The 26,554-nt window shown below is 38.1% G+C and overlaps 1 protein-coding gene across 1 annotated transcript; it reads left to right on the top strand.

Annotated features, from left to right (window-relative positions):
• The first annotated feature begins 9,474 nt into the window (after positions 1 to 9,474).
• SLC7A13 (solute carrier family 7 member 13) lies at positions 9,475 to 26,314 on the top strand. The gene is made up of 4 exons (XM_005563646.5): positions 9,475 to 10,263; positions 17,048 to 17,179; positions 22,200 to 22,561; positions 25,714 to 26,314. The coding sequence occupies exons 1-4, from the start codon at positions 9,579 to 9,581 to the stop codon at positions 25,975 to 25,977; spliced, it is 1,443 nt and encodes a 480-aa protein (XP_005563703.3). The 5' UTR covers positions 9,475 to 9,578; the 3' UTR covers positions 25,978 to 26,314.
• Positions 26,315 to 26,554: the final 240 nt, after the last annotated feature.

Raw genomic sequence — 26,554 nt, 5'->3', positions numbered from 1 at the left:
GGTTCCTTCTGCCCAGAGTTTGTTGTTGTTATTGTTTTATTGCTGCTGCTGGTGTGTGTGTGTGTATGTGTGTGTGTGTGTGTTCATTCAATCACTTTCCTGGACTAATTTATAAAGTCTATATTATGGGTTGAATTGTATCCCTTGAAAAATATATGTTTAGTTCTAATCCTCAGTGCCTCAGAATGTGTCCTTATTTGGAAATAGGATCTTCACAGAGGTTATTGGGTTAAAACGTGGTCATTAGGTTCGACCCTAATTCAACATGAGTGTTGTTCTTATAAAAAGGAAATTTGGACACAGAGACATATAGGCACAGTGGGAAGATAATATGAAGGCCGACAGAGAGAAAACAGAATGTGACTATAGTAGTACATTTATAAACTAAAGAAGCCCGAGGATTAAATCACTAGAAGCTAGAAGAGGCCAGAGAAGTTCTCACCTAGAGTTGCCAGTGAGAACATGGCCCTGACATCTCGATTTTGAATTTCTAGTCCCCAGAACTGTGAGACAATAAATTTCTTTTGTCAAAAGTCACCTAGGTTTTGGCACTTTGAACTAATACAATCTATATTTTCTGTAGTGTGCAGCCTCTGAATTCTCTACTAAGAAGCGTTAGTATTCAGCTATTGACTGATTAGAGATTTCCATAAATACTTTGAACCAATAAATCTTCCATTGTTTGCCAAAGAGCTCTCTGTGTTTGTGTTGAGGCACTCTGATGCTCAGGCAATTTTCCACTCAGCCTTAAACTTCACTTACTGTTTTCACAGGGTCTCAAGGTGAGCCAGAGGTGAGATACTGGAGTCCTTTCAGTTCTTTCCTGAGCATTTGCACAGCCCTGAACATGCACATGGCCTTCTAGGTCTTCAGGGATACGCCAGGGCCTTTCAAAGGCCCTATAAAGATCTTTTCCTTCAGATATTCCAGGCTGGGATTTTATTTTCCTATACTAGTATTGTTGCCTTAGGCAACTGCTGTGTTAGATAATCACAATTGATTGTTTTAGACAAATACTCTGCATATAGGAATTTTTCCCACAGAGCAATATCTGAGTTATGTCAAATGACAACAGTGCCCTGCAAATGGGACTTCTTCAAAGAGCTAAGAGATACATTAAATAAAAACAATGCTATTGGCTAGGCACAGTGGCTCACACCTGTAATCCTAGCACTTTGGGAGGCTGAGTTGGGAAGACCTCTTGAGCCCAAGAGTTCAAGACCAGCCTGGGCAACATGGCAAAGCCCTGTCTCTACAAAAAACTAGCCAGGTGTGGTATCATATGCCTGTAGTCCCAGCTACTTAGGAAGATGAGGTGAAAGGATAACCTGAGCCCTGGAGGTCTAGACTGCAGTGAGCCAAGATTGCACCACTGTACTTCAGCTTGGGTGACAGAGTGCGATCCTGCCTTTAAAAATATTGCTCTGAAAATGGGATCTTTTGAGAAACTCCTGGTTTTCCACTTTCTAGTGGCTGAGAGACTGTGGTTTTCTGACAGCCCAATGAGTTCATCTTGCCTGCTACCCAGATATAACCAATTTATCAAGACAGGGGAATTGCGATAGAGAATTTAGTACATGTAGAGCCAACTAAACAGAAGACCAAAGTTTTATTATTACTCAAATCAGCCTCCTTGAAAATTTGGAGGCTAGGGTTTCAAAAAGATAGGTTGGCAGGCAAGTGGTTAGGGAATAGGTGCTGTTGATTGGTTGGGAATACAATCATAGGGGTGTGGTGTAGGGTATCTGTCGGCATGGTGGGAAAAACTACAGGGAAAGGATGCAAACCTTCTGAAAGGTCGGAAGGTTTTGCAGAACAGTGGGGGAGAATAGCTGAAGGCAGCTGTTCTATAACCCTGAGGCAGAAGGCAAGGAGTAGGTACAAGGGAGTATAGGGGAATTTATCTTAAACAGTCTTGTTTATATTGATCAGGAACTGACCTTTGATCAGCTGTGTGTGTGACATTCCCTGAAAGGGGAACAATAAATGTTAATTACTTGCAGGTTGTGTTTGCTCCAGGTTTTCGGCATTGTGCCTGCACTGAATAAAAGCAAGCAGCTCCAGGTTCTTGGGGCTGCTCCCTGGCCACTAGAGCCAGGCAGTCACCTAGCTGTTCTTACAATGCATACCTACTTGTGTCTGAGTACTCATTTCATCTGCTGGCCAGGGTCTGTAGGACAGACCTCGGAGTGTGGAAAATGGTCCTAGTGTGCCAGATCCACTTCTGGATCAGGGCCACAGGACCAGTTGAATCATGAATCTCACCTCCAGGTAGAGTCATTCAGTCATCAGAAATGCAAAAATCTGAAAAGACACCTCACAAGGCCAATCTTAGGTTCTAGTAGTGATGTTATTTACAGGAGTAATTGGAGAAGTTACAAATCTTGTGACCTTCGCAACAAAGGCCGGTTATAGTTTAACTACACCTGCATTTTACACCATGATCTGTGCCCATGTAAGACAGTGCATTTAATTGATAAATGTGCATGATCTGATTGTTCCACCAACTGGCTGTTTCATTGTCTCTCTCCTTTTCTTCCGGTCTCCCTGTTCCCTGAGACACAACAATATTAAAATTAGGCCAATTAAGAACCCTACAATGGCTCTAAGTGTTCAAGTGAATGGCAGAGTTGCATGTCTTTCACTTTAAATCAAAAGCTAGACGTGATGAAGCTTAGTGACAAAAGCATGTTGAAAGCTGAGATAGGTTGAAAGCTAGGCCTCTTGAGCCAAGCAATTAGCTATGTTATGCATGCAAAAATAAAGTGCTTGAAGGAAATTAATAGTACTATTTCAGTAAACATCTGAATGAAAAGAAAGAAAACCACCTTATTACTGATATACAAAAAATTTAAGTGGTCTGGATAGAAGATCAAGCCAAACATTCCCTTAAGCCAAAGCCTAATCCAGAGCAAGGACCTAAATCTCTTCAGTTTCAAGAAGGGTGAGAGACGTGAAGAAGCTTCAGAAGAAAAATTTGAATCCAGCAAAAGTTGGTTCATGAGGTTTCAGGAAAGAAGCCATCTCCATAACATAAAAATGCAAGGTAAAGCAGCAAATTCTGATATAGAACCTGCAGTAAGTTTTCTGGAAGATCTAGCTGAGATCATTGATGAAGGTGGTTACCCTAAGTAGCATATTTTCAGTGGAGATGAAGCAGCCTTCTATTGAAAGATGTCATATAGGACTTTCATAGCTAGAGAGGAGAAGTCAAGGCCTGGCTTCAAAGTTTCAAAGAACAGCTGACTCTTGTTAGGGGCTAGTTTAGTTGGCGACTTTAAATTGAAGCCAATGTTTGTGCACCACTCCACAATCTAGGACCCTCAAGAATTATGCTAACTCTACTCTACTCTACTTTTCAAATGAAACAACACACCTTGGATGACAGCACATCTGTTTACAGCATGGTTGGTTTTACTCAATATTTTAAACTCACTCTTGAGACCTACTGCTCAGAAAAAAAAGATTCCTTTCAAAAGTTTACTGAACATTGATCATACACCTGGTCATGCAATAACTGATGGAGATGTACAAGAAGATTAATGTTGTTTTCATACCTGCTAACACAATATTCATTCTGCAGCCTATGGATCAAAGAGAATTTTGACTTTCAAGTCTTCTTATTTAAGAAATACATTTCATAAGGCTGTAGTTGCCATGGATCATGATTCTTCTAATGGATCAGGGAAAAGTAAATTGAAAGCCTTCTGGAAAGAATTCATCATTCTAGATAGCATTAAGAACACAGTGATTCATGGTAGAAGATCAAAATATCAGCATTAATAGGAATTTGGAAGAAGATTATTTTAACCCTCATGGGTGACTGGTGGGTTCAAAACTTCAGTGGAGAAAGAAATTGAAGATGTAGTGGAAATAGCAAGAGAACCAGAAGTGGAACTACAAGCTTGTGATAAAATCTGTACAGATCAGGAAATGCTTCTTGTGAATGAGCAAAGAAAATGGTTTCTTGAGATCTGTAACTGGTGAAGATGCTGTGAACATTGTTGAAATGATGAAAAAGGGTTTAGAGTATTACATAAACTTGGCTGATAAAACAGCAGCAATGTTTGAAAGGATCAACTCCAATTTAGAAAGAAGTTCTACTGTGGGTATAATGCTATCAAACAGCATAGCGTGCTACAGAGAAATCTTTCATGAAGAGAAGAGTCAATTAATGAGGCAAACTTGATAGTTGTCTTATTTTAAGAAATTGCCATACTGGTCAGGTGCAGTGGCGCACTCCTGTAATCTCAGCACTTTGGGAGGCTGAGGCAGGCGGATCACCTCAGGTTAGATGCTTGAGACCAGCCTGGCCAACATGACAAAACCCCGTCTCTACTAAAAATGCATAAATTAGTTGGGTGTGGTGGAGCATGGCTGTAATCCCAGCAACTTGGGAGACTGAGGCAGGAGAATTGCTTGAACTCAGTAGGCAAGTTGCAGTGAGCCAAGATCACACCACTGCACTCCAGCCTGGGTGACAGAGCAAGATTCTGTCTCAAAAAAAAAAAAAAAAAAAAAAAAAAGAAAAAGAAAAAGAAAAAACAACAAAAAAACTGAAAACAAACAGACAATAAAACCACACAAAAACCCAAAAAAGAAATTGTCACAGCCACCTCTGCCTTCGGCAACCACCACCCTGATCAGTCAGCAGCCATCAACATTGAGGTAAGATCATCCACCAGCGAAACATTACAACTTGTTGAAGCCTCAGATAATCATAAGCAGTTTTTTTTTTTTTTTTAGTAATAAAGCATTTTAAAAATATTTTTAAGGACATAATTCTATTACACACTTAAAGGACTACAATATAGAATAAACATATATATATATGCATATATATATGCATTGGGAAACCAAAATATTTATGTGATTTGTTTTATTACAATATTAACTTTGTTGTGGTGGTCTGGAGCTGAACCTGCGAAATTTTTGAGGTATACCTATGAAGATCATGAGCTTTGGATAACCCAGGACGAGATGTAAATCCTGGCTCTTCTACTTCCAAGAGAGATGAAATGGACAAGTTCCCTAAAATCTTTAAACATTTTTTTTTTGCATCGCTGTACAATTGAGTTAATAATATATACTCTCTAAGATTGACACTTTCAGTCCTATCATCATGACAGTTCTTCTCTTAGTAGTGTAATTATAGAAAAAGAAAAACAAAGATAAAAAGAAATATCATTGTAAATCTTCAGGTGGCAACACTTAATGCCATTCAATATGTCTCCTCTCTTTTGTTTTCAGTCTCCTGTTTCCACAAGTCATTTATAAGATGATATGAACATGACAATTTTTCAGTTAGCTTTCTGAAGTTCCTGTCCAAAAGCTGAACATACCTACATGCTGTGTGAAAGATATTCATCTGGGCACTGAAGGAACTGTGCAGCTGAGTCTAATATTGGAGAACTTACACATCTTCCTCTTTGATGTATAATAGTAGGCCCACACAGAATGTCCAAGAATAGCCTCCTTAGACTAGAGGGCACTGCTTCAAGGAATATATCTCCTGAGTTTGGAGAATCTCCGATATTCTTGAAAGTTAACAGAAATGGGGATTGATTTCCCAGCCTATCTCTTATCTTACATTCTACATTTTCAGAGTCATGGACCTACCTGAGTAGGGTAGTGCACCAGGAATGCAGAATACATCATAGCCTTTTGCTCCTTATATTAGGAATCAAGAAGATTTAGAAGCAGAGCCTCTAAATCTATATCTATGTCTTTCTATATCTATGCCTATACCTTTATCTGAATCTTGTCTCTATCTTTATTACCTATTTAGGTATTTATAAAAATTAACAGGATTTACTCTGTTACAGAGATTTGACCTTAAGCAACTATGGGAGGTAGCTGGGCAGTCTCTACAAGGCTGTTGTCCTTAAGTCTGATGCTGGGAACTTGAAGTACAAGTAATTCAGAAAGGACAATATATGTAAAAGTGAGGGAGAGCAAAAACAAATTGGAACTCACAGGCATGAGTTGAAGACCAGGAAGATGGATTGAAATCTGTGCCAGTTCTCATGACCTCTGACCTCAATGGTGTGGTATCTTGCAGAAGTTGAGGTCCATTATCATGGAACTAAATATACATGCTTGTCCCAGGAGCTGTAAAAGCTGAAGGAGGATCTCACAGAAGGTGGAAGAATTGTACGCTCAGTCACAACCCCACATTAATGAGGAAAACCAGCAGATACATGACAATGACAGCAATTATATGGGTCATCACATGTTAAACAATGAATGTTGTAAAAGAAAAACTGCACCATTTGTTAAAAATGGCAAGATAGATTTCATATGAGCTACTGAAATAAGGGAGAGAGATTTCAGTATAGAACTGAGCTCAACTCCAAATACAGCAAAGACAGCTGGGGATTTGTAGTCAATGAACAGAATGAGGGGGTTAATGGATGGACAGTTACCAAGAAGAGCTTGATTGTATATCAAGAGTGAGGAGATTCTTGCTAAGCTGAGCTCAGCTGGCCAAGGATGAGGCCTGGTCAGGAAGAGAGATCAAAGGAGCCTGACCGAAGTTTGGTCATGGGAAAATTTCTTATCAGTGTGAACTACCAATGCAATTGCTGTTTCACTTCTGTACTCCACATCTCACACAGACATCTTCCTTATGAGAATTCCTTCCTTATGAGAATCTTCCTAATTGAGAATTTAGGAAAACGTGGTTCAGTCTAGCCAAGGTAACAACTACAAAACGACCACACTCCCATTTGGTGGTCCTGGTTCTTCTGGACTTATATATTTTCCTGTTGTGAGATCCAAGGCTTGGATAGTGGATTTCCTCACCATCTTCCCTAAGAGTAGATTGTTAGGTAGGGAATTTATTGGTGGGACAATGGTCACCTTTGTCCCATGCTTCTACTTTGTCTCTATTGCAGCCAAGGGCAGATCTGACTAGGCTCGTGAAACTTTAACCCACTTTGCCTGCTTTTAGCTAGTTTCACTGTTTTAAAAGATTACTAACTCTAAACGAATGTCACATAGCTAAGCAGTACATCACAAGACTCCCTTGAACTTCCCTATAGATACCATCTCTGATGCATGTATGGGTCACAGTGGTAGCAGTTGCCTACATTGCTTTTCAGGAACCTAGAGTCAACTCTTGTCCAGTTTAAACCAGGTGAGACCACCACCCCTCCACCTGGGTGGGCCTCCACGAATGTCCGATGTGGGATCTTTTGACATCAGAGTGCCATTTATAAGATGTCATTTATAAGCTCCACCCTCATATCATGATAACATTATCATTTTCTGAACATCCATCCTATGGGGAGCCATGAAGCTTGAATGTGCTTGCACAGAACATCAATTATCTCACTTGTCCTTCTCCCCAGTCACCTTTCTCCATGCCTCAGACCATCTACTCCTCAATCCCATAAATATTCTTAAACCCCATCTTTGAGGAGGCAGATCTGAGACCTGTTCTCCCATCTCTTCACTTGGTTTAAAGAGAAAGGAATAAATCCTCTCTTTTTCGGAAAGCTCATCATCTTCGCCATTGGCATACTGTGCAGTGAACAAAACAGGCCTGGTTCAGTAACACAATCTTTTGGAGAGCTTTCTGGTATTCTTTTCACACTCCCAGGTCCTTGCTTTTTGAGACAAGAAAGAAGGCACGGTTTTATTTGGGACATGGACCTGGTCATGTTTACTGAGATCTATATAGTTTTTTGTTTGTTTGTTTGTTTGTTTGTTTGAAACAGAGTCTGGTTCCATCTCCCAGGCTGGAGTGCAGTGGCCCACTCTCAGCTCACTGCAACCTCCGCCTCCCAGGTTCAAGCAGTTCTCCTGCCTCAGTCTCCCTAGTAGCGTGGGCACCACCACGCCCAGCTAATTTTGGTATTTTTAGTAGAGACGGGGTTTCGCCATGTTGGCCAGGCTGGTTTTAAACTCTTGATCTCAGGTGATCCACCGACCTTGGCCTCCCAAAGTGCTGGGATTACAGGCATGAGCCACCCACTGCACCCAGCCCTATATCACTATGTAGTATTATCAGTGAATTTTCTTGGATCCAATCTGCCAGAAAATAGCCAGTTTTCCCAAACCAAAGCAAAACCAAGCAATTTCACTTTCACTTACTCTTAGGGGACAATTGAGAAATACTTTACTAGACCGGGCGTGGTGGCTCATGCCTGTAATCCCAGCACTTTGGGAGGCAGAGGTGGGTGAATCATCTGAGGTCAGGAGTTTGAGACCAGCCTGGCCAACATGGGGAAACCCTATCTCTACCAAAAAAAATCCCCACAAAAGTTAGCTGGGTGTGGTGGTGCATGCCTCTAGTCCCAGCTTTTAAAAGAGAGAGAGAGAGAGAGAGAGAGAGAGAGAGAGAGAGAGAGAGAAATTCTTATTTCCTAGGCTTAAATGTGCTCCAGGCTTATGAGCCTTTGGAAATTCTCAGGACAGGGCTTTTCATTATAAAGTCAACAAATGTGGGAGCCACTCCTAGACTTGTAGGTTAGGACAAGACAGTTAGGACCCTCCTTCCCTCTGTCCCTGGGGCCAGTTCTTCTCCTGTACTTTCTGTTCACAGTTTTCTGTATGTGACTAAGGCTACCAGAATGATAGGTGACTGGTTAAATGACAGGCTTATGTTTTAGGACATTTCCCTCCCTTGCCTTGCTAATTAGCTTCTGTGAATATAAGCCTGATAAATTGTTTCCTGAAAGCTTAGTGATTTTAAAAAAATGTGAAGAAGAGGGAAGCAAGATAGTAAAAGGATAGTGAGCTAATTCCTCCATGTTCATGGGAAGAGGTCAGTATTTGCTTTCTAAAGTTGAGATATTTAGAAATAAAAGTCTTTTTGTATTATTTAGAGTTATGAAGGCAACCACCAAAAAGATCTAAAACCATACACACTTTAAAATGGTTGGCTTTTAATCCCAGCGATTTGGGAGACAAGGCGGGAGGATCACTTGAGCACAGGAGTTCAAAACCAGCCTGGCCAACAAAGTGAGATCCTCGTCTCTACTGAAAATAAAACAAAACAATAACCACCAAAAACCTTAGCCAGGTGTGGTGGCTCACGCCCGTGTTCCCAGCTACTTGGGAGGCTAAGGTGGAAGAGTTACTTGAGTCCAGGAGGTCAAGGCTGTACTCCAGCCCAGGTGACAGAGTGAGACTCTGTCTCAAAAAATAAAATAAAATAATAAAATAAAATGATTGTTTCCAAAGGAGGGAACTAGGAATACATTTTGGAAGCAGTGAAGCAGAGCAGGAAGCCCCAGCTTTGTACTGTAACCCATGTCTTCTTGGAAATTCCTTTTTTAAAAAATCTGAGTGCATTATTTTGATAATAATTGAAAGACAAGTCAGACCAAAGCCTTCTACATGTTGGTCTATTTTATTGAATGTGTCACATATATTTTGTTACTTATTATTTTTTGTCCCCATCTTCCACCTCTATTTTGTTAATTATTAAAACCAAGCTATACTTAATGAAAAGGGAACAGAAAGGACAGCATTATTTTATTTCAGGAATCCATCAACATCCTTTGCAGCTACATAGGCAGGAAAATCTAGAAATTGTAATTTATATAGAATTTGAAAAGTCTTCAATTACAATGGATAGAGGGAAGAAAATACAGCTCAAGAGAGTGTTTGGATATTGCTGGGGCACAAGTTTTTTACTTATTAATATCATTGGTGCAGGAATTTTTGTGTCCCCCAAAGGTGTGTTGGCATACTCTTGCATGAACGTGGGAGTCTCCTTGTGCGTTTGGGCTGGCTGTGCCGTACTGGCCATGACATCAACTCTTTGCTCTGCAGAGATAAGTATAAGCTTCCCATGCAGTGGAGCTCAATACTACTTTCTCAAGAGATACTTTGGCTCCACAGTTGCTTTCTTGAATCTCTGGACATCCTTGTTTCTGGGGTCAGGGGTAGTTGCTGGCCAAGCTCTGCTCCTTGCTGAGTACAGCATCCAGCCTTTTTTCCCCAGCTGCTCTGTCCCAAAGCTGCCAAAGAAATGTCTGGCATTGGCCATGTTGTGGATTGTAGGAATTCTGACTTCTCGTGGTGTGAAAGAAGTGACTTGGCTTCAGATGGCTAGCTCGGTGCTGAAAGTGTCCATACTGAGCTTCATTTCCCTAACTGGAGTAGTGTTCCTGGTAAGAGGGAAAAAGGAGAATGTAGAACGGTTTCAGAATGCTTTTGATGCTGAATTTCCAGATATCTCTCACCTTATACAAGCCATCTTCCAAGGATATTTTGCATATTCAGGCGGGGGATGCTTTACACTTATAGCAGGTAACAATCCATTGAGGAAGAAAAAATCTAAAATCATGACTTATTGCATACAGTATGAAATGCCTATCATTTGTTGTATTTTGAGTCTTAAATGATTCAATGTTTCTTTCTTCTTTGTGACTTTCTAAATCAGATCATGCCAGCCTTGCACTTGTTACCTACTCTTAATTATCTTCCGGTTTATTCTAAGGTACTTATTTGATTGAACAGCTTCTCTTTTACAACTTTCCTTTCTGGGACCACAGATATATGACTTCTGTGTTAATCTTTTTCCTTTCTGTTAATGGATGAAAGCTGGGGTTGTGAAAATATTCCCCACCCATGAAACTGTAAATCCAGGAATGATCCAATGCTGGACTATGTTTGTGTTGTAGGTAGGTATGACACATTGAGGCTCTAAGTATTTTTATTTACTTACTTTTGGAATTATGTTTTATATTTTATTATAACTTTTTCCTTTCATTGATGAATGTAGTAATACAAACCGATTTTACATGCAATTGACCTTTTTCACATCAAGCATTCTAATTAATGATAAAACTATAATTTTCTTGTGTGCATTATAAAAGCTGCCACCCTACAACAACCTTGGATGCATTTAAAAGTTAAATTAGGGCTGGGTGTGATGGCTCATGCCTATAATCCCAATACTTTGAGAGGCCGAAATGGGAAGATTGCTTGAGCCTAGGAGTTTGAGACCAACCTGTGCAAAATAGTGAGATCCCTCTCCTCAGATTTCTTTTTCTTTCTTTCTTTTCTTTTTTTTCTTTTCTTTTCTTTTCTTTTCTTTCTTTCTTGCTTTCTTTCTTTCTTTCTTTCTTTCTTTTTCTTTCTCTCTCTTTCTCTCTTTCTCTCTCTCTTTCTCTCTCTCTCTTTCTCTCTCTCTCTCTCTTTCTCTCTTTCTCTCTTTCTCTCTTTCTTTCTTTCTTTCTTTCATTTTTGACAGAGTTTTCCTCTTGTTGCCCAGGCTGGAGTACAGTGGTGTGATTTCAGCTCTCTGCAACCTCCCGGGTTCAAGCAATTGTCCTGCCTCAGACGCCAGGGTAGCTGGGACTACAGGTGTGCACCACTATGCCTGGCTTATTTTTGTATTTTTAGTAAAGACAGGTTTTCACCATGTTGGCCAGGTTGGTCTCGAACACTTGACCTCAGGTGAGCCAACTGCCTCTGCTTCCCAAAGTGCTGGGATTGCAGGCATGAGCCACCACACATGGCCACCTCCTCAGATTTCTGAAAAAATTATCTGAACATAGAAGTGCACACTTTTAATCCTAGCTACTAAGAGGCTGAGGTGGGAGGATCGCTTGAGCCCAGGAGTTTGAGGCTGCAGTAAGCTGTGATTGCACCACTGCACTCCAGTTTGGGCTACAGAGTGAGACCCTGTCTCAAAAAAAAAGAAAAATAAATAAATAAATAAATAAGTAATAAGTTAGCCCACAATGCAAAGATACTATAACCAGGATTATAGGAGCCCAAAAGAGGCTCCCTTCCTTCCGCTAGCCTACAGACGAGTACTCCCTGGACACCCAAAACAGGAACTTCTCCAGCAGTTCAGACCCCTTGACCACAATGACAGCACTGGGCAGCTGACTGAAGTGGGTGCCAAAGTGGAACAGCATCTTCTTGATTCACTCAGGACATCAGAGAAGAGCAACAAGTGCTGGATTTTTGCCTTGCACTTTTACTATGCTCTTAAGCATCGTTATTCTTATATATTCGGGGATCATGTATAAGTTTACTACATGGATTTATTTGTATAATAGTGAGGTCTGGGTTTCTAGTGTACCCATCACCCTAACAGTGAACATGTACCCAATAGGTAATTTTTCAACCCTTAGCCCCCACCCACTCTCCCCACTTTTGGAATCATCAGTGTCACAGTTTCCTCTGTATATCCATGTGTACTCACTGTTTAGCTCCCATATATCAGTGAGAATATACAGTATTTGATTTTCTGTTTTTGAATTATTTCTCTTAGGATGATGGTCTCTAGTTGCATCCATGTTGCTGGAAAAGACATGATCTCATTCTTTTTATGGTTGCATGATATTCCATGGTGTATATATACCACATTTTTAAAAAATCCAGTCATGCATTGATGGACACTTAGGTTGATTCCATGACTTTGCTATTGTGAATAGTGCTGCAATAAACATGCAAGTGCAGAGGTTGTTTTGATATAACAATTTCTGTTCCTGTGGGTAGAGACGCAGTAGTGAAATTGCTGGGTCAAATGGTAGTTCTGCTTTTTGCTCTTTGTAGGTTCTTAAGTATCTTTAAAGAGTAGAGAAGCATAGATATTGTAGATTGCTCTGAGGCTATATACCCTTCCCTTCAATGTTAGAACAGAAGTTTTCATCTTTTCATTTTCAAAGTCAGTCTTTTCCCTTGAATTCTTTATCTTTTCCCTCCCATCACCTTAAGGACTTTTCTTTCACATTCTTTTATTTCATTTTTTCTCAACTTCAATTTTTTTTAAAAAATCAGTTCTTTTCCTTGTTATTTAAATATGTATCAGACTCTTAACTACTGAACAAAACTTTTTAAAATCTCAAGTCCCCCGCCACTAATTTATCTATCATTCATGAAATCATTTGAGTAGCCACCATCTTTTCAAAGACTGTTTTTAAAACCCTGTACTAGTGCCTCAAGATGAGTAAGATACAGTCTTTATCAAAGAGGCTTACAGTCTAGTAGGAGAGGCAATACCTAGATTTGGGTCTGCCATTACCAACTATAGCAAGTATTTTCTCCTTTCCAGTCTCTTTTTTTTTTATCTGCAAAATGTATATCATGGTTTAAAATCACTATAATTCTTGCCTTATAAACAAATAATTTGATACAGTATTTAATGGATAGCCATAACAGAACAATATAATTACTTTGGAAATCAGCAGAAAGGTCACTTTTTGCTGTCACTGAGTGGAAAAGGTGGCAATTTGAATTGAACCCACAAAATTCCAGAAAAATATGAGTGAAGCCATGGAGAATAGAAGCATGCAGCATAGATAGTAGACAAGGTATGTAACCTCAGGTGACTACAAAATGGTTTCCATCTGAGAGTCTTGGTATTAGATATGATTACTAAGGCAAGTACATACAAAGATGAAGGACAAAATACATAGGGTTGATTACTAAGGCAAGTACATAGAGAGACGAAGGACAAAATGGCATAGGGTCGGAGGGAGGCAGATGACTGGACAATGCCAACTTTTAAGCAGGAGGTAGAGAAGGAAGATTCAGTGAAGAAGCCAGAGGAGGCTCAGAGTGTTATAGAGGAAAATCAGAATATGTTTCAAAAAGCAGGGGATAATCTATCTGGTTAAATGCTTCAGAAGTCAAGGAGCATGAGGACTGGTTAGAGCACTGTCACTGATAATGTAAGAAGTCATTGGTGAATTTTGAACACGAGAGGAAATCAGTTTGCATTGAGTTAAAAATAAGGTATTGAGAAAAGAAAGCTATGAGGATATTTCTGTTTTACGTGGCTTGTGATTAAATGGGCCAATTTCAGCAGCTGGCATAACGAGCAAAAGTTTCTCATTGTTTCTTGCTTTCAAGGCTAGAAGCAATATTTCTGGATTTTTATTTGAGCCAGTTTCATTGTATCCCATTGCAGAGATGTGCCATTGTTAGATAATTATTGTCAGCTGAAAATATATTTACAGAATTTATTCATGCTGACCTATAAACTGTTATGGAATTCCTCAAAAGTCTGTAGTGGTGAACAAAAGTTGGAGGAATTTCAGTGTGTGCTGGAGTTGTTAATTTACAAAATAAGTCTTAAGTACATCTAAGTTTTAAGTAACACTTTTACCTGCAAAATTGTGATTTGTAGACAGGTGACTTTGCAAGGTGTAGGAATACCTATCTTTTTTAAAAATTTTTATTTTTTATCACCCAGGCTGGAGTGCTGCTGTGCAATCACAGTTCACTGCAGCCTTGACCTTCTGGGCTCGATTGATCCTCTCACCTCAGCCTCCTGAGTAGTTGCGACTACAGGCACTCACCATCATGCCCCGCTAATTTTTTTTTTGTGTGTGGATTTTTAGTAGAGACGAGGTTTTGGTATGTTCCTCAGAATGGCCTTTAACTTCTGGGCTCCATTGATCCACCTGCCTATACCTCCCAAAGTGCTGGGTTTACAGATGTGAGCCACCACACCTGGCTGGAATACCCATCTTCTAAGTTCAAGAGTCAAGGATATTTGTCGCCTGTCTGGCTATTATAACTTTTTATTATAAATTAAATTGTAATCTCCATCTCCTTTTTACAAATCAAGTACATGATGAGAACAAGTAAAAGGCTCAGAAGAAAGTACAATTAATCCAAAAAATTGCCCTTTTGTCCCAAAGCTTTAATAACTATAGTAATTAACAACAACCATGTATTCAGCACTTACTATATGCTAAACACTAGGATTGGAATCTTGTTGTCCCTATAGTTTTCACTATAAGGAGATTGAAACCTTGACAGCCAATACATTGTCCAGAAGTCCCACAATAGTAAGTGGTGCAGGCAGGGTTAAAATTAAAACCTTCTCAAATTTTTTACTGTTCAAGTTCTTAATCAGCTCAGATTAGTGTACCCCATGGGCATTAGATCCAACCCCTGGGCAGACACAGATAGAAGAAATTTGATATAGTCAAATGATAGATATTTATTAGCAAAGGGGGTTTGGTTTTAAATAGCAGAAACCCACTCACATTAGCTTAAGCAATAAAAGGGGAACTTACTGGAAGGATTGTGCTATATTTTAAGGAAGATTTGGGCAACCAATCTTCAGGAGCAAAAAAAATTGGGAAGCAGACTGAATGTGGTGACTCACATTTTTAATCTGCACTTTGGGAGGCCTAGACTGGAGGATTGCTTGAGGCCAGAAGTTCAAGACCAGCCCAGGCAACATAGCGAGACCCCCGTCTCTATAAAATAAATAATTAATATGAAAAAATAGGGAAGTTCTAGAAATTAAAAAAAAATTGTTTTCTCATCTTCCTTTCTTTTTTAAAACCATTACGTTGCTTTTCTCTTGACCTTTGGTTCAAATTCTTGAGATAAATTTTCTTGTATACTGAAAATGATTGGCTTCCGGTGGATCTGAGGTCTGTTCTTTGTTCCTTGCCACTGGGCAGGGCACAGGGTGCCATTGTATATTATGGTTATAGATGATCATTTCTTCATGGCATAGAGCAATTTTCCGGGTAGGACAAACTTTGGGGAAACGGTGTGATGAATGGAACAATATTTAACATAAAACTGTCCTAGAAAATCCACTCTATATGATGCTAAATTACAACTGTTTCAGCCTTCTTTGCACTTAATATTGGCATAAAGGAATGGTCAAGAGCATACAGGGAGAGAGAAGTTATGACGGACTCTTTAACTCCTTTCAATATACGATATGAGAAATGTATAATAGGAAAATTTTGCTAGCCAGGGAGAGAGTTTCCTTTCCCATTTTCCAAGAAGTAATTATTTTCCTGAGATCTGAAGGAAGGGTAGAGGTCAGCTAGGCAACTAGGAAAGAACATTCCACATAAGAAAACAGACCCTATAGCAAGAAGGGAGAAGACATTGTTGAGGAACTGCAAAGGCCAGTCTGTCTGTATCTGTCTATATATGAAACACAGATAGCAAGAGAAACTATCACATTGTCACATAATATATCTCCATAGCACTTAGTTTCTTTTCATACAGACACTTTCCATAGTTTTATTATTTTAACCTCTTATTTATGCAATTATTTAACTCATGTGTAGCTTTTCTTCTTGAGGTCAAACTTCATGTAGTTTCTGCTCACTGCTGGATTCCCACTATCCAAACTCAGTGCCTGGACTTAATAGATGAGGCTAAACACGTAAGTAGGCTTCAAATGGTACAGGACTTACGGGCTCCGATTTCATTTTTTATTCTTCAGTCTTTCTTCAGAAATTTTACCATCTATGGAGAAAATGAAGCATATTTCATATTTTTCTTCATTTAGCTATATTAGGCAGGTGGGTGTGTAGCAGTCCACCAGTGTGTGCTTGTGTGTATATGTGTGCGTGTGTGCGCGCATTTCAGTGTATGTGTAGTGGTGGTGGCTGAATGAATAGGAAGAGCCTAGCCCAATTCTTGACACATGGAGCGATGCTGGTAGGAATGTAAATTAGTATAATGTCTATGGAAAACAGTATGGAGATTTCTCAAAGAACTAAAAATAGAACTACAATTTGATCCAGCAATCCCACTACTGGGTATCTATCCAAAAGAAAACAAATCAATAGGATACTTGCACTCATGTTTATCACAACACTATTGTGTGTTTGTATATACATATATATACACACCACAGTATACTACACAGTCATAAAAAATAATGAAATCATGTCTTTTTCAGAAACATGAATGCAGCTGGAGACCATCATCCTAAGTGAAATAACTCAAAAATAGAAAGAGAAATATTTTACCTTCTCACTCATAATTAACTACAAAATGTGTACTTATGGATGTAGAGAGTAAAATGATGACCCATAGAGACTTGGAAGGGAGAGGGAGTGGACAGGTGGCTGACGAAAAATTACTTAATGGGTACAATGTACGTTATTCAGGTTATGGATACCCTAAAACCCTGACTTGACCAGCACACAATCTATGCATGTAATAAAATCATAGAAAAGGCATAACCATCCTTGGTATGCTTGCACCCCATAAATTTATACAAATACAAAAATATTAATCTAAAAATAATGAATTTTAGAAATAATGTTTACCAATTATGATTTTGTCCTCTTTTGTGTTATAGGGGAGCTGAAGAAACCCAGAACAACAATTCCCAAATGCATATTTACTGCGTTACCTCTGGTGACTGTAGTTTATTTACTGGTTAACATTTCCTATCTGACTGTTCTTACACCCAGAGAAATTCTCTCCTCAGGTTTGTATGCAAATGGCTAAAACAATAAATAAAGTGCTGGTCCTTTCAACATACCTTAACTATCAATTCACCAGTCAGGACCACTGTTTACTGTTCATTATTCTATGTATATAATCAACTTATAATTTTCTAAAATAACAGAGGGCCAAAGGGAATGATTTGTATTAGAAAAGATATTCATGTTTAAGCATGGTTATGCCTTTTCTGATAGTATGAAAAGATGTATATAATGTTGATGTATGCTGTAGATCAGATTCAAAATATTAGTATTCCTTTCATGATCTCATCTCACCAGAGTGACACTATGTAATCAGTGTTTACATCTATTGTAAAACTTTCAAAATGTTTGAGTCTCAATGTTTTTCCAGGTGTCACAAAAAATGATCAAGTTGAAATGTAGAATATTGGCAGTCAAAAGAGTAGATGCTAATGTTCAATTGATGCATATAATTAGTATTGATGTATAAAACAATACGGTTTACCATGAACAATTCTGAAATTCATGGTGGCAAAGGGTCCTGAGCATATTGGAAATCTGACCAAAAAATAGCTATCTTAGAGGCCAAATTGTAGAATAAAGAGTAAAAGAATGAGAAAATCTTAAATAAATATACATTTAAAAATGAGTAACAGATTCAAGGAATAAAAGGAAATTTGGAAAGAAATGAGAAACAGGGGAAGTGGAAGACTAGCAATTTCCTCAAGTCAGCATTAAACCACCTCATGAGATAAATCTATCACCCAGTACCTTCAGGACTAATCTCTTTTGAGCAGCTATTATTGTTTTGGTGAATCTTTGAGGCATGGAGGCAAACCTAAGGGAGATTTTGATAAAAAATTCTGGTAAACTTTGCCTCAATTCTTATGTTACTGCCCTGCAGGGTGCTGCCATATGGTATCAGTGCTGATTCATAATGGTCTAGGTATCTTAGGCACTTCTAAACTAGATGTAATCAAGCTTTTCTGAGTGTCTGTGAGAACAAACCAAATGCAAAGTCAGATCAGAACAAGCAGTGATTTATTAACTACCTCGATTATGTAAAGAATAAATTTACAAAGTTAATAGTGGGTGTGGTCGGGGCTGCTGGTCAGCTAGCACTGTTGTTATGGTTCGTTGAAGCTGGCGTCTGTTATGACTACCAGTGCTCCATCCATACGGGTTGTTAAAAAGTCATGAATATCTCCTTTGGTGTCATAATGGTTACAGCAATTTTGTAGGCGGCACAATGGTTTTGGCATGTGTGGAAAACTCATGAAGTATTTTGACCATCATCACTTGTAATTTGGCTACAATGCTTATTTTTTAGGCATATCATTTTTAGACTTTTTGTTTAAATTCTAAATTAATGTTTCTGAGTCCAAATATCTGCATGTTTATTGTACAGGAAATTTAAATTAAGAAAAAAATCAGAGTCATACATGAAAAAATACATGTATAGGTATAGTAATCATAGCTTTATGTATGATAGCAAAAATTAAAAATCATAAAAATATCCAATAAACTTGAAACAAATAAAAAATTTATGGGACATCTATATAACAGAATATTCTGTGATTTGTAAAAGATGATATTGTTGATGGACACTTGAAGAAAAGGGATAATGTTTATAATTCAATAATGAGGAAAAAGTCAGGATGAATATAATGATGTAAAACAGTAAATAAGTAGCTAGTAATGGTGATCAACAGGAATGATATTGTATATGATTTTTACTTTATTGTTTGCACTGAATATTACACATTTTCTTTAAGGTGCAAAATTTGTATAATAAGGGGGAACTTATAAGCAAAAGAAATAGGTTTTTTTTTTTTTTGTTTTTTTGTTTTTTGTTTTTTTTTGTGAGACAGAGTCTTTCTCTGTTGCCTAAGCTGGAGTTGAGTGGCACAATCTTGCTCACCGCAACCTCCGCCTCCAGGGTTCAAGCACTTCTTGTGCCTCAGCCTTTTGAGTAGCTGGGATAACAGGCATGGGCCATCACACCTGGCTAACTTTTGTATATTTAGTAGAGATAGGGTTTTGTCATGTTGGCCAGGCTGTTCTGACTTCAAGTGATTCTCCCTCTTGACCTCTCAAAGGGCTGGTATTACAGGCGTGAACCACCAGGCCCAAACCTAGGTTCTCAAATTAAGAAATTTTAAAGATTAAGAGATGTATTTTTTTCAAACAGGTATATGTAAAAAATGTGAAAAGTTCCCAGATGAATATAGAGCATCTATGATATGGCATGAATTGTATGCTGCATTTTATTTAAGGAACATTGAAAGAATTATACCAGGCTGTGATAAATATTAGATTCTAATATTTGTGGTTTACATAGAAAAAGAAACAATGGTATTAATTATGTAACATTTTCATCTGTGTCCATGTCAGAGCTCTGACTTGTTTCTTCACATATTTTCCTCCTAGGGGGGGAAAAAAAAAAGCCTTTATTGTGAATAAGTACCACAACTGAGAAGGGAAGGGTGTTCTTCTAGAACAAGGGGTATGGAAATGACTTAGTGAGGAGCCCTGTCCCAGTTTTGAAAATTGAGGATTTCATTGTTCCCAAAGTCCTACCACAGACTGCTGACAGGGTGCTCACATTTGGTTTTCTTGAGAGTTCCATGCCATATTTAAAACTAGAGAAAATTGGCATGGGACAAGATAATCTAAAACAGTAAATACATTTTATGGAAGCAGAAGCTGAGAAGGTTTCCCTGTCCAGATACAGCCTAAAAGTAGCTGGTCCCAAGTACCCAGATATGGTTAAGAATTTTGGAAAGATAGCCAATGATAGGCAATAAATAAATAAATAAATTAAAAATAATAATAATAAAAGAATTTTGAAGAGAAAGTGAGAATTTTAGAATCATTTATTGGTAAATTAATGCAATTATTTTCTGAGGTCAATTTTGTAACATCATCCTTATTTTAAAATGTGTATACCTTTGGACTCACAAGTCCCACTTCTAAGAATTTACTCTAAGGAGATTTGAACAACTATCAAGAATGGAAGGCATGAGTGCTTTCATTAAAGCCCATTTTATATTAGCAAGAAATTGAACATAAACTACAAATAAAACAATATGAAATGGGTAGATAAAGTCATTGACAGTTATATAATGGAATGCTGAGAATTTGCTAGAATAATTAGATGCATGCAAATGTACCAATAAGAGCAAGATGCACCTGCAAAAACAAGCCTAAGTGAGCGTACACAAACATGCACACTCATACACAACCCTAATCGGTGCTTATACATTCATACCAAATTTCTGGAAGAGGATCCAAACAGCTGTTAATGGTGGTTACATTTGCTGCGCATGAATGGGAGGTTGGTGAAGAGAGGGACATTTACTTTTCACTTTATGTGCTTCAGTGCTATTTATTTTACTTTTCACCCAAAACATATATGAAATCATTTTTAAAAGAGAAGAAACAACATGTGGAAAGTGTAACAAAGAAAAAACATCCCTTATGGCATAGAGCTAAAGATGATGTAGAAAGATGTATCGTTTTTGCCAGCCAGCACTGACAGAGCTGCACCTGATCCTCCTCAAGTTATAACTAACCACGTTTGTAGAATGCACACAGGGAAATTGAAGGGGAATTTCCTTTGCATTACTGGAAATAAATATTTTGGAAATGTGACTGAAAATGTGAAATTTATGGAGGTATGGGTGTCCGGGAAAAACAACTAACAATATCTTCCTGAAAAGAACAATAAATGAGACAGGAGATATTTTTAAGGAAGATCCAAAGTTGTAGAATAGCACTAAGGAAAACAAGTGAAATGGCACTTGAGGCTATTTAAAAAGGGTTACAAAAATTAAAGATCTTTAAGAACAAGGGCTATTAATGATATTTTAATTTTGTCACATTTGGGAAGTCCTACCTTGTGTTACAAGCCAGTATGTTGATGTCCCAAAAGTCCCTCTAGAAACCAACCTTGGTACAAGAGCATAGGCTCCAAGGACACGTACCCCCAGGGACCTCAGGCCCCATTGTGCTCATTCCATTGAAAAACTGAGAATTTGTTTCTCTCTGACCAAGTGATCTGTCCTAGCATATATTCACATAATATGAACTGAATCAAGTGAATTCTCACAAACAGTGGATGCTTTTCTTCACAGGTTCGTTTTTTTCCTGTGGACTTTTATTAAATTAGTACCTGTAAGGTCTCTTATCTTTAAGCAAAAAAAAAAAAAAAAAAAAAAAAAGTAGAATATTCTCTAATGGTTAGTTTCTTAATCTCAGTACCATGAACATTTTATACTGTATAATTTTTTGTTGTAGTGAACTGTCCTGTGCATTATAAGATGTTTAGCAACATCCTTGGCCTCTTCTCACCAGATACGAGCAGCAACCTTCTACCTCCCCAGTTGTGACAGCCAAAAAAGTCTCCAGACATTCCCAAATGACCCTGAGGAGTAAATTCAGCTCCAATTGAGAGCTATCGGTCTATAGAAAAGTCCCAAATGTCATACATATTTTTAATGGTGTGTAATTTATTTTCTTCTTCTACGTGGTTCCTTTTTCTGCGAAGTATTTCAAATTGCACTGTGCTGTGGGAAAGTCTCATTCTGGTGTCAGTAGTGTTGCACTGTGCTTTTTGGCCTCTGAATGTAACTATTAAGACTCTATAAACTAGTTTTAGAAAATAAGCATGGATTCAATCGTCCATTCAACAAAATCAATTCATTTCACAAGTGTTTATTGAAAGCCTACTATATGTCTGTCACAGAGTGAGCCACTAGTTTTATAGAAAATAAATGGATTGTCCTTGCCCTCTAAAACATTCTTGGTCTATTGGGGAAGACATATAAAATGATAACCATTTACAATACAGTGTGATAGGGCTCAAATAGACACCTTTAAAAGGTGTTATGTAAGTGTAACTAAGGAAATAAACAATAAAATTAAGCAAATTGAATGTTATTCCTTAAGTTTATGTTTTTATGTTGAAATAATATTAAAGGGTTTATCATTAGTATTTCTCTTTTAACACGTTTTCTTTTGTGTGTTTTTGTTTTCCTGCAGATGCTGTAGCTATCACATGGGCTAATCGAGTTTTTCCCTCATTGGCATGGATTATGCCTTTTGCTATTTCTACCTCATTATTTAGCAACCTTCTGATTTCTATATTTAAATCATCGAGACCAATATATCTTGCAAGCCAAGAGGGCCAGCTGCCTTTGCTATTTAATACACTTAATAGTCACTCCTCTCCATTTACAGCTGTGCTGCTACTTGTCACTTTGGGATCCCTTGCAATTATCTTAACAAGTCTAATTGATTTGATAAACTATATTTTTTTCACGAATTCATTATGGTCTATATTATTAATGATAGGAATATTAAGGCGGAGATACCAGGAACCCAATCTATCTATACCTTATAAGGTAAAATTTGATTTTCTAATTCTTTTCTGTGTGAAAGAACAGATATTGAGTATAACTGTATTTCAGATTATAATCAAGGCATCTATAAGTAGATCTTCTGAATACTCAGTTATTGTGAAACATAAGAATAATCTGGTCTTGGTTTTAATTTTCATTTTTATTGGCTAGGTTACTCAATATAAAGTCTCTTATATTCCATTTAATGGTTTATTAGAGAGAAAAACAGTTCTCTGGATGGTTAGACAGATCATTATGAGTCTTTTGAACAGATATTATTTTGTCTACTTATGTAACTAGTTATGCATATGAATGTCTTCCACAGTCAGGGTCAGATTTAGCAGATGAGAAACAGAAGAGGCAAGGTGAGGTCACAAGTGATAACATCCACTGTTCTGAAACATCAACTTACTTTGTTGGCAAATTCCAGTCTTTCAACTTTACTTATTTTAAACTGACTTTCAGTCTGTATGAAAAAAATTTTCACAGGAGAGGAGACAACCATTTAATTGTAGAAAAACAAATAAGCAGCAAAACTTGGTAGCATAAGAATGTTATTGGAGAGAGATGGCCCTGACACTGATGATCAGAATAATAAAATAATCTTGGTTGCCTAGGTAGGTTGTTCAAAGCTTGGCTTGGATGATCACCTTTAATCCTCTCAGTAATAGAAAGGTGGATTCTATTGTTATTCCCATTTTACAGATAAGAAAACAGACTTAGAAAAGTTAGGTCACTTGCCCAAGCTCACACAGCGTGGATTAGAGCAAGATTTAAATCTAGGCAGTCTCTTTGGAGTGTTTGACTCTCGCTAAATACAAAATATACGAAAGAACTGCTGAGAGAACGAAAGCAATGTTCCCATCACCAGCTGTGGTTGATTTATGTCCTTCTTTCCTTTCCAGCCTTCTTTTCAACTTCTTCCATCCAGTCATCTCGTAATTGTTGTGTATCTGAGTATTAGTTGTCAAGAGGCAACTATATTTTAAGCACCTTGCTAGGTACTCTGAGTAGAAAAATAATTAAGACTTGGCTCCTGCCTTTAGTCAGGTTATAATCTATCTGCACAGTCATGTAAACCAAAAATCATGGCGTGATGATTGCTACCTAGTGATTTGCAGAGGAAGCTCAGAGAACGCATATGGAGAGAGATCGAATCTACAGCAGGGTTGATGGTCGTAGTCCCCCTCGGATGTGCCTCCCTAACATCTGCTCTCTGTATAGTTTCACATGCTGCATCTTTTTAATGTCTTTTGCTGTTTTCTCACCCACACTTTTGTTAGATCACTGACCCTAATAGATACAATTATAAAGAAGTTATGAACTGGGGGATAAATTAGTTATACACAAATAACAGCATAAGATAATCATTAAGAGCTTTGGGCTCAAGTCCAGTTGCTTGGCTAATAGCTGAGTTTAGTCTTGTTATTGAACCTCTGAACCTCAGTTTCTTCAGATGTAAAATGGGAAAAAATAATACCTACCTCCTATTAGCATTGGATGTATTAAGTAAGCTAAGGCATGCAAACAATCCAGGGTCTGACATTGATGGCTATTATTGCTTATATTATTATTCAACTTACATTTGCATCAGAAAGGAAGGCAAGAACAGCCTTAAGTACAAGTGGCTAAAATTTGTCTTGTATGCCCCCAGGAGTGCTCTTTTCTTTTCTCTCAATTATTTGATAACTGATACTGAGCCATGAGATGATAAAGTATCTTTATTATTTATTTATTTATTTATTTATTTATTTATTTATTTTGTTTTTTGAAATGGAGTCTCACTCTGTCGCCCAGGATGGAGTGCAGTGGCGCAATCTCAGCTCACTGCAAACTCCACCTCCTGGGTTCACGCCAATCTTCTGCCTCAGCCTCCCGAGTGGCTGGGACTACAGGAGCTCACCACCACACCTGGCTAATTCTTTTGTATTTTTAGTAGAAACGGAGTTTCACCACGTTAACCAGGATGGTCTCGATCTCCTGATCTCGTGATCCGCCTGTCTCAGCCTCCCAAAGGGCTGGGATTACAGGTGTGAACCACCGTACCCGGCCTAAAGTATCTTTTTCAAGGATGCTTTATAAACTAAGAAGATTTTTTTTTTTTTTTTTTTTTTTTGAGACAGAGTCTCTTGTCGTCCAGGCTGGAGAGGCTGGAATGCAGTGGCGTGATCTTGGCTCACTGCAACCTCCGCCTCCTGAGTTCAAGTGATTCTCCTGCCTCAGCCTCCCAAGTAGCTGGGATTACAGGTGCCCGCCACCACACCCAGCTAATTTTTGTTTTTTTAGTAGAGACGGAGTTCCACCATGTTGCCCAAGCTGATCTCGATCTCCTGACCTCATGATCCACCAGCCTTGGCCTCACAAAGTGCTGGGATTACAGGCGTGAGCCACTGTGCCCGGCCAAGAAGAGATTCTTAATGATTAAATCCCAACAAATGATCCTCTAATGAAAGGGTTTTGTTTCATAAATTATGACTAGCTGTGTTATATATATCTTTGGGGAATGTAGATTCATATTAGTTATATCTTATATCAATTTTCTCCCTAGGTTGGGTAATGTTGTAGAGAACTCTTACAATTCTAACACAAAGCAGGTACCAAGGACTGGTCTTTAAGGCTTTTGGCAAAACAAAAACAAAATATAAAACAGGGAAAATTGTTTTAGCTAAAATTTTTGTCTTGATTTTTTTTTTTAATATGTTGAGCCTATAAAGTTATAACATTTACCTGTCAGTATTTACCTGTGTAACAGAGGGTCTGAGGATGGTTCTTCTGTTTTGTCATGAATTTCTTACTGCCTTGAGATATTTTCCAAAGAAGATTTTTGTTACTTCCATTGGGCCTTAGAAATTCCCTCTTAACAGATTCATGGTACTCAGATCAGTAGATTGTGATCTTATCAGCAAATGGTTCTAGTTATTTCCATTCATGGACAGTCAAATGCTAGATGTCCATTCCCTCCAACCTGACAATGAGTCTTCAACGTCTCCTTTCACTCAGGCATTTATCTGACTTCTAAGCCAGGTTTATTCAACTTTACAGCTAATTTAGCCTGTTTAATTAGCTTGTATCTCTGCATTTTTATTTATATAAAGATGCAGGTATCATTCATGGATGTTCATATCTAATATTTTTTCAAACTTTGCTCTTTTCAGGTGTTTCTGCCATTTCCATTAACCACAATAGTCATCGACGTGGGCTTGGTTGTGATACCATTGGTAAAGTCTCCAAATGTGCATTATGTCTACGTGCTTCTGTTAGTTCTCAGCGGATTACTATTTTACATACCTTTAATGCATTTTAAAATAAGATTGGCTTGGTTTGAGAAGATGACTTGCTATTTACAATTACTATTTAATATTTGCCTCCCTGATACGTCTGAGGAACAGATGTCAGAAGTGCAAACTGTTAAAAAATAGCCTTCTAAAAAACATATATCAGATTCCAAATCAAGGTTAAACACATGATAGAACATTCATGGTGAAATTCCTATGGTAACTATTTTTTTTTCTCAAATGAAATAAGTAATGTATACAAAAGTACCCAAGACAGTACCTGGCTTCAAAGTCACTAAGAAATTGTTATGCATAACTAAAGCTCTGCTTTGTGTGGTAAAAAACTTAAGTCCTGGTTTGCATAGCTTGATAGAGTGATTATACATCTCCCATTCTCTAACTCTTTTTTCTGTATCCCACCCCTTTTCTACTGAATTTGTGGGAATCCTATAATAAAAGTGAATGACTAAAAATTTTAAAAGCATTCCTTATCTTCATCTTTCCTGAGTCCTTTTTTTTTGAGGTGGGCGGGGCCAGGGAAGATGCTGATTTGAAGATGAAAAGAATAATTCTATTTTTCCAGTTGGCTTTTCCCTTCTAGAATGCAGCACTTTTTTTTTTTTTTTTTCTCATCGAGATGGAGCCTCACTCTGTTGCCTGGGCTGGAGTGCAGTGGCGTGATCTCGGCTCACTGCAACCTCCACCTCCTGGGTTCAAGGGA

This window comes from Macaca fascicularis, chromosome 8, assembly GCF_037993035.2.
Source record: "Macaca fascicularis isolate 582-1 chromosome 8, T2T-MFA8v1.1".
Taxonomy (NCBI): domain Eukaryota; kingdom Metazoa; phylum Chordata; class Mammalia; order Primates; family Cercopithecidae; genus Macaca; species Macaca fascicularis.
The sequence above is the reverse complement of the archived record's forward strand: the minus strand, read 5'-3'. Positions and strand labels throughout refer to the sequence as shown.

What these genes read in the sequence shown, in the direction of transcription:
- SLC7A13 (XM_005563646.5), top strand. Translation starts at nt 9,579, where the DNA reads ATGGATAGAGGGAAGAAAATACAGCTCAAGAGAGTGTTTGGATATTGC. An exon ending in ATGCTTTACACTTATAGCAG is followed by an intron (nt 10,264 to 17,047) that starts GTAACAATCCAT and finishes TTTGTGTTATAG; the next exon opens with GGGAGCTGAAGAAACCCAGA. An exon ending in CAGAGAAATTCTCTCCTCAG is followed by an intron (nt 17,180 to 22,199) that starts GTTTGTATGCAA and finishes GTTTTCCTGCAG; the next exon opens with ATGCTGTAGCTATCACATGG.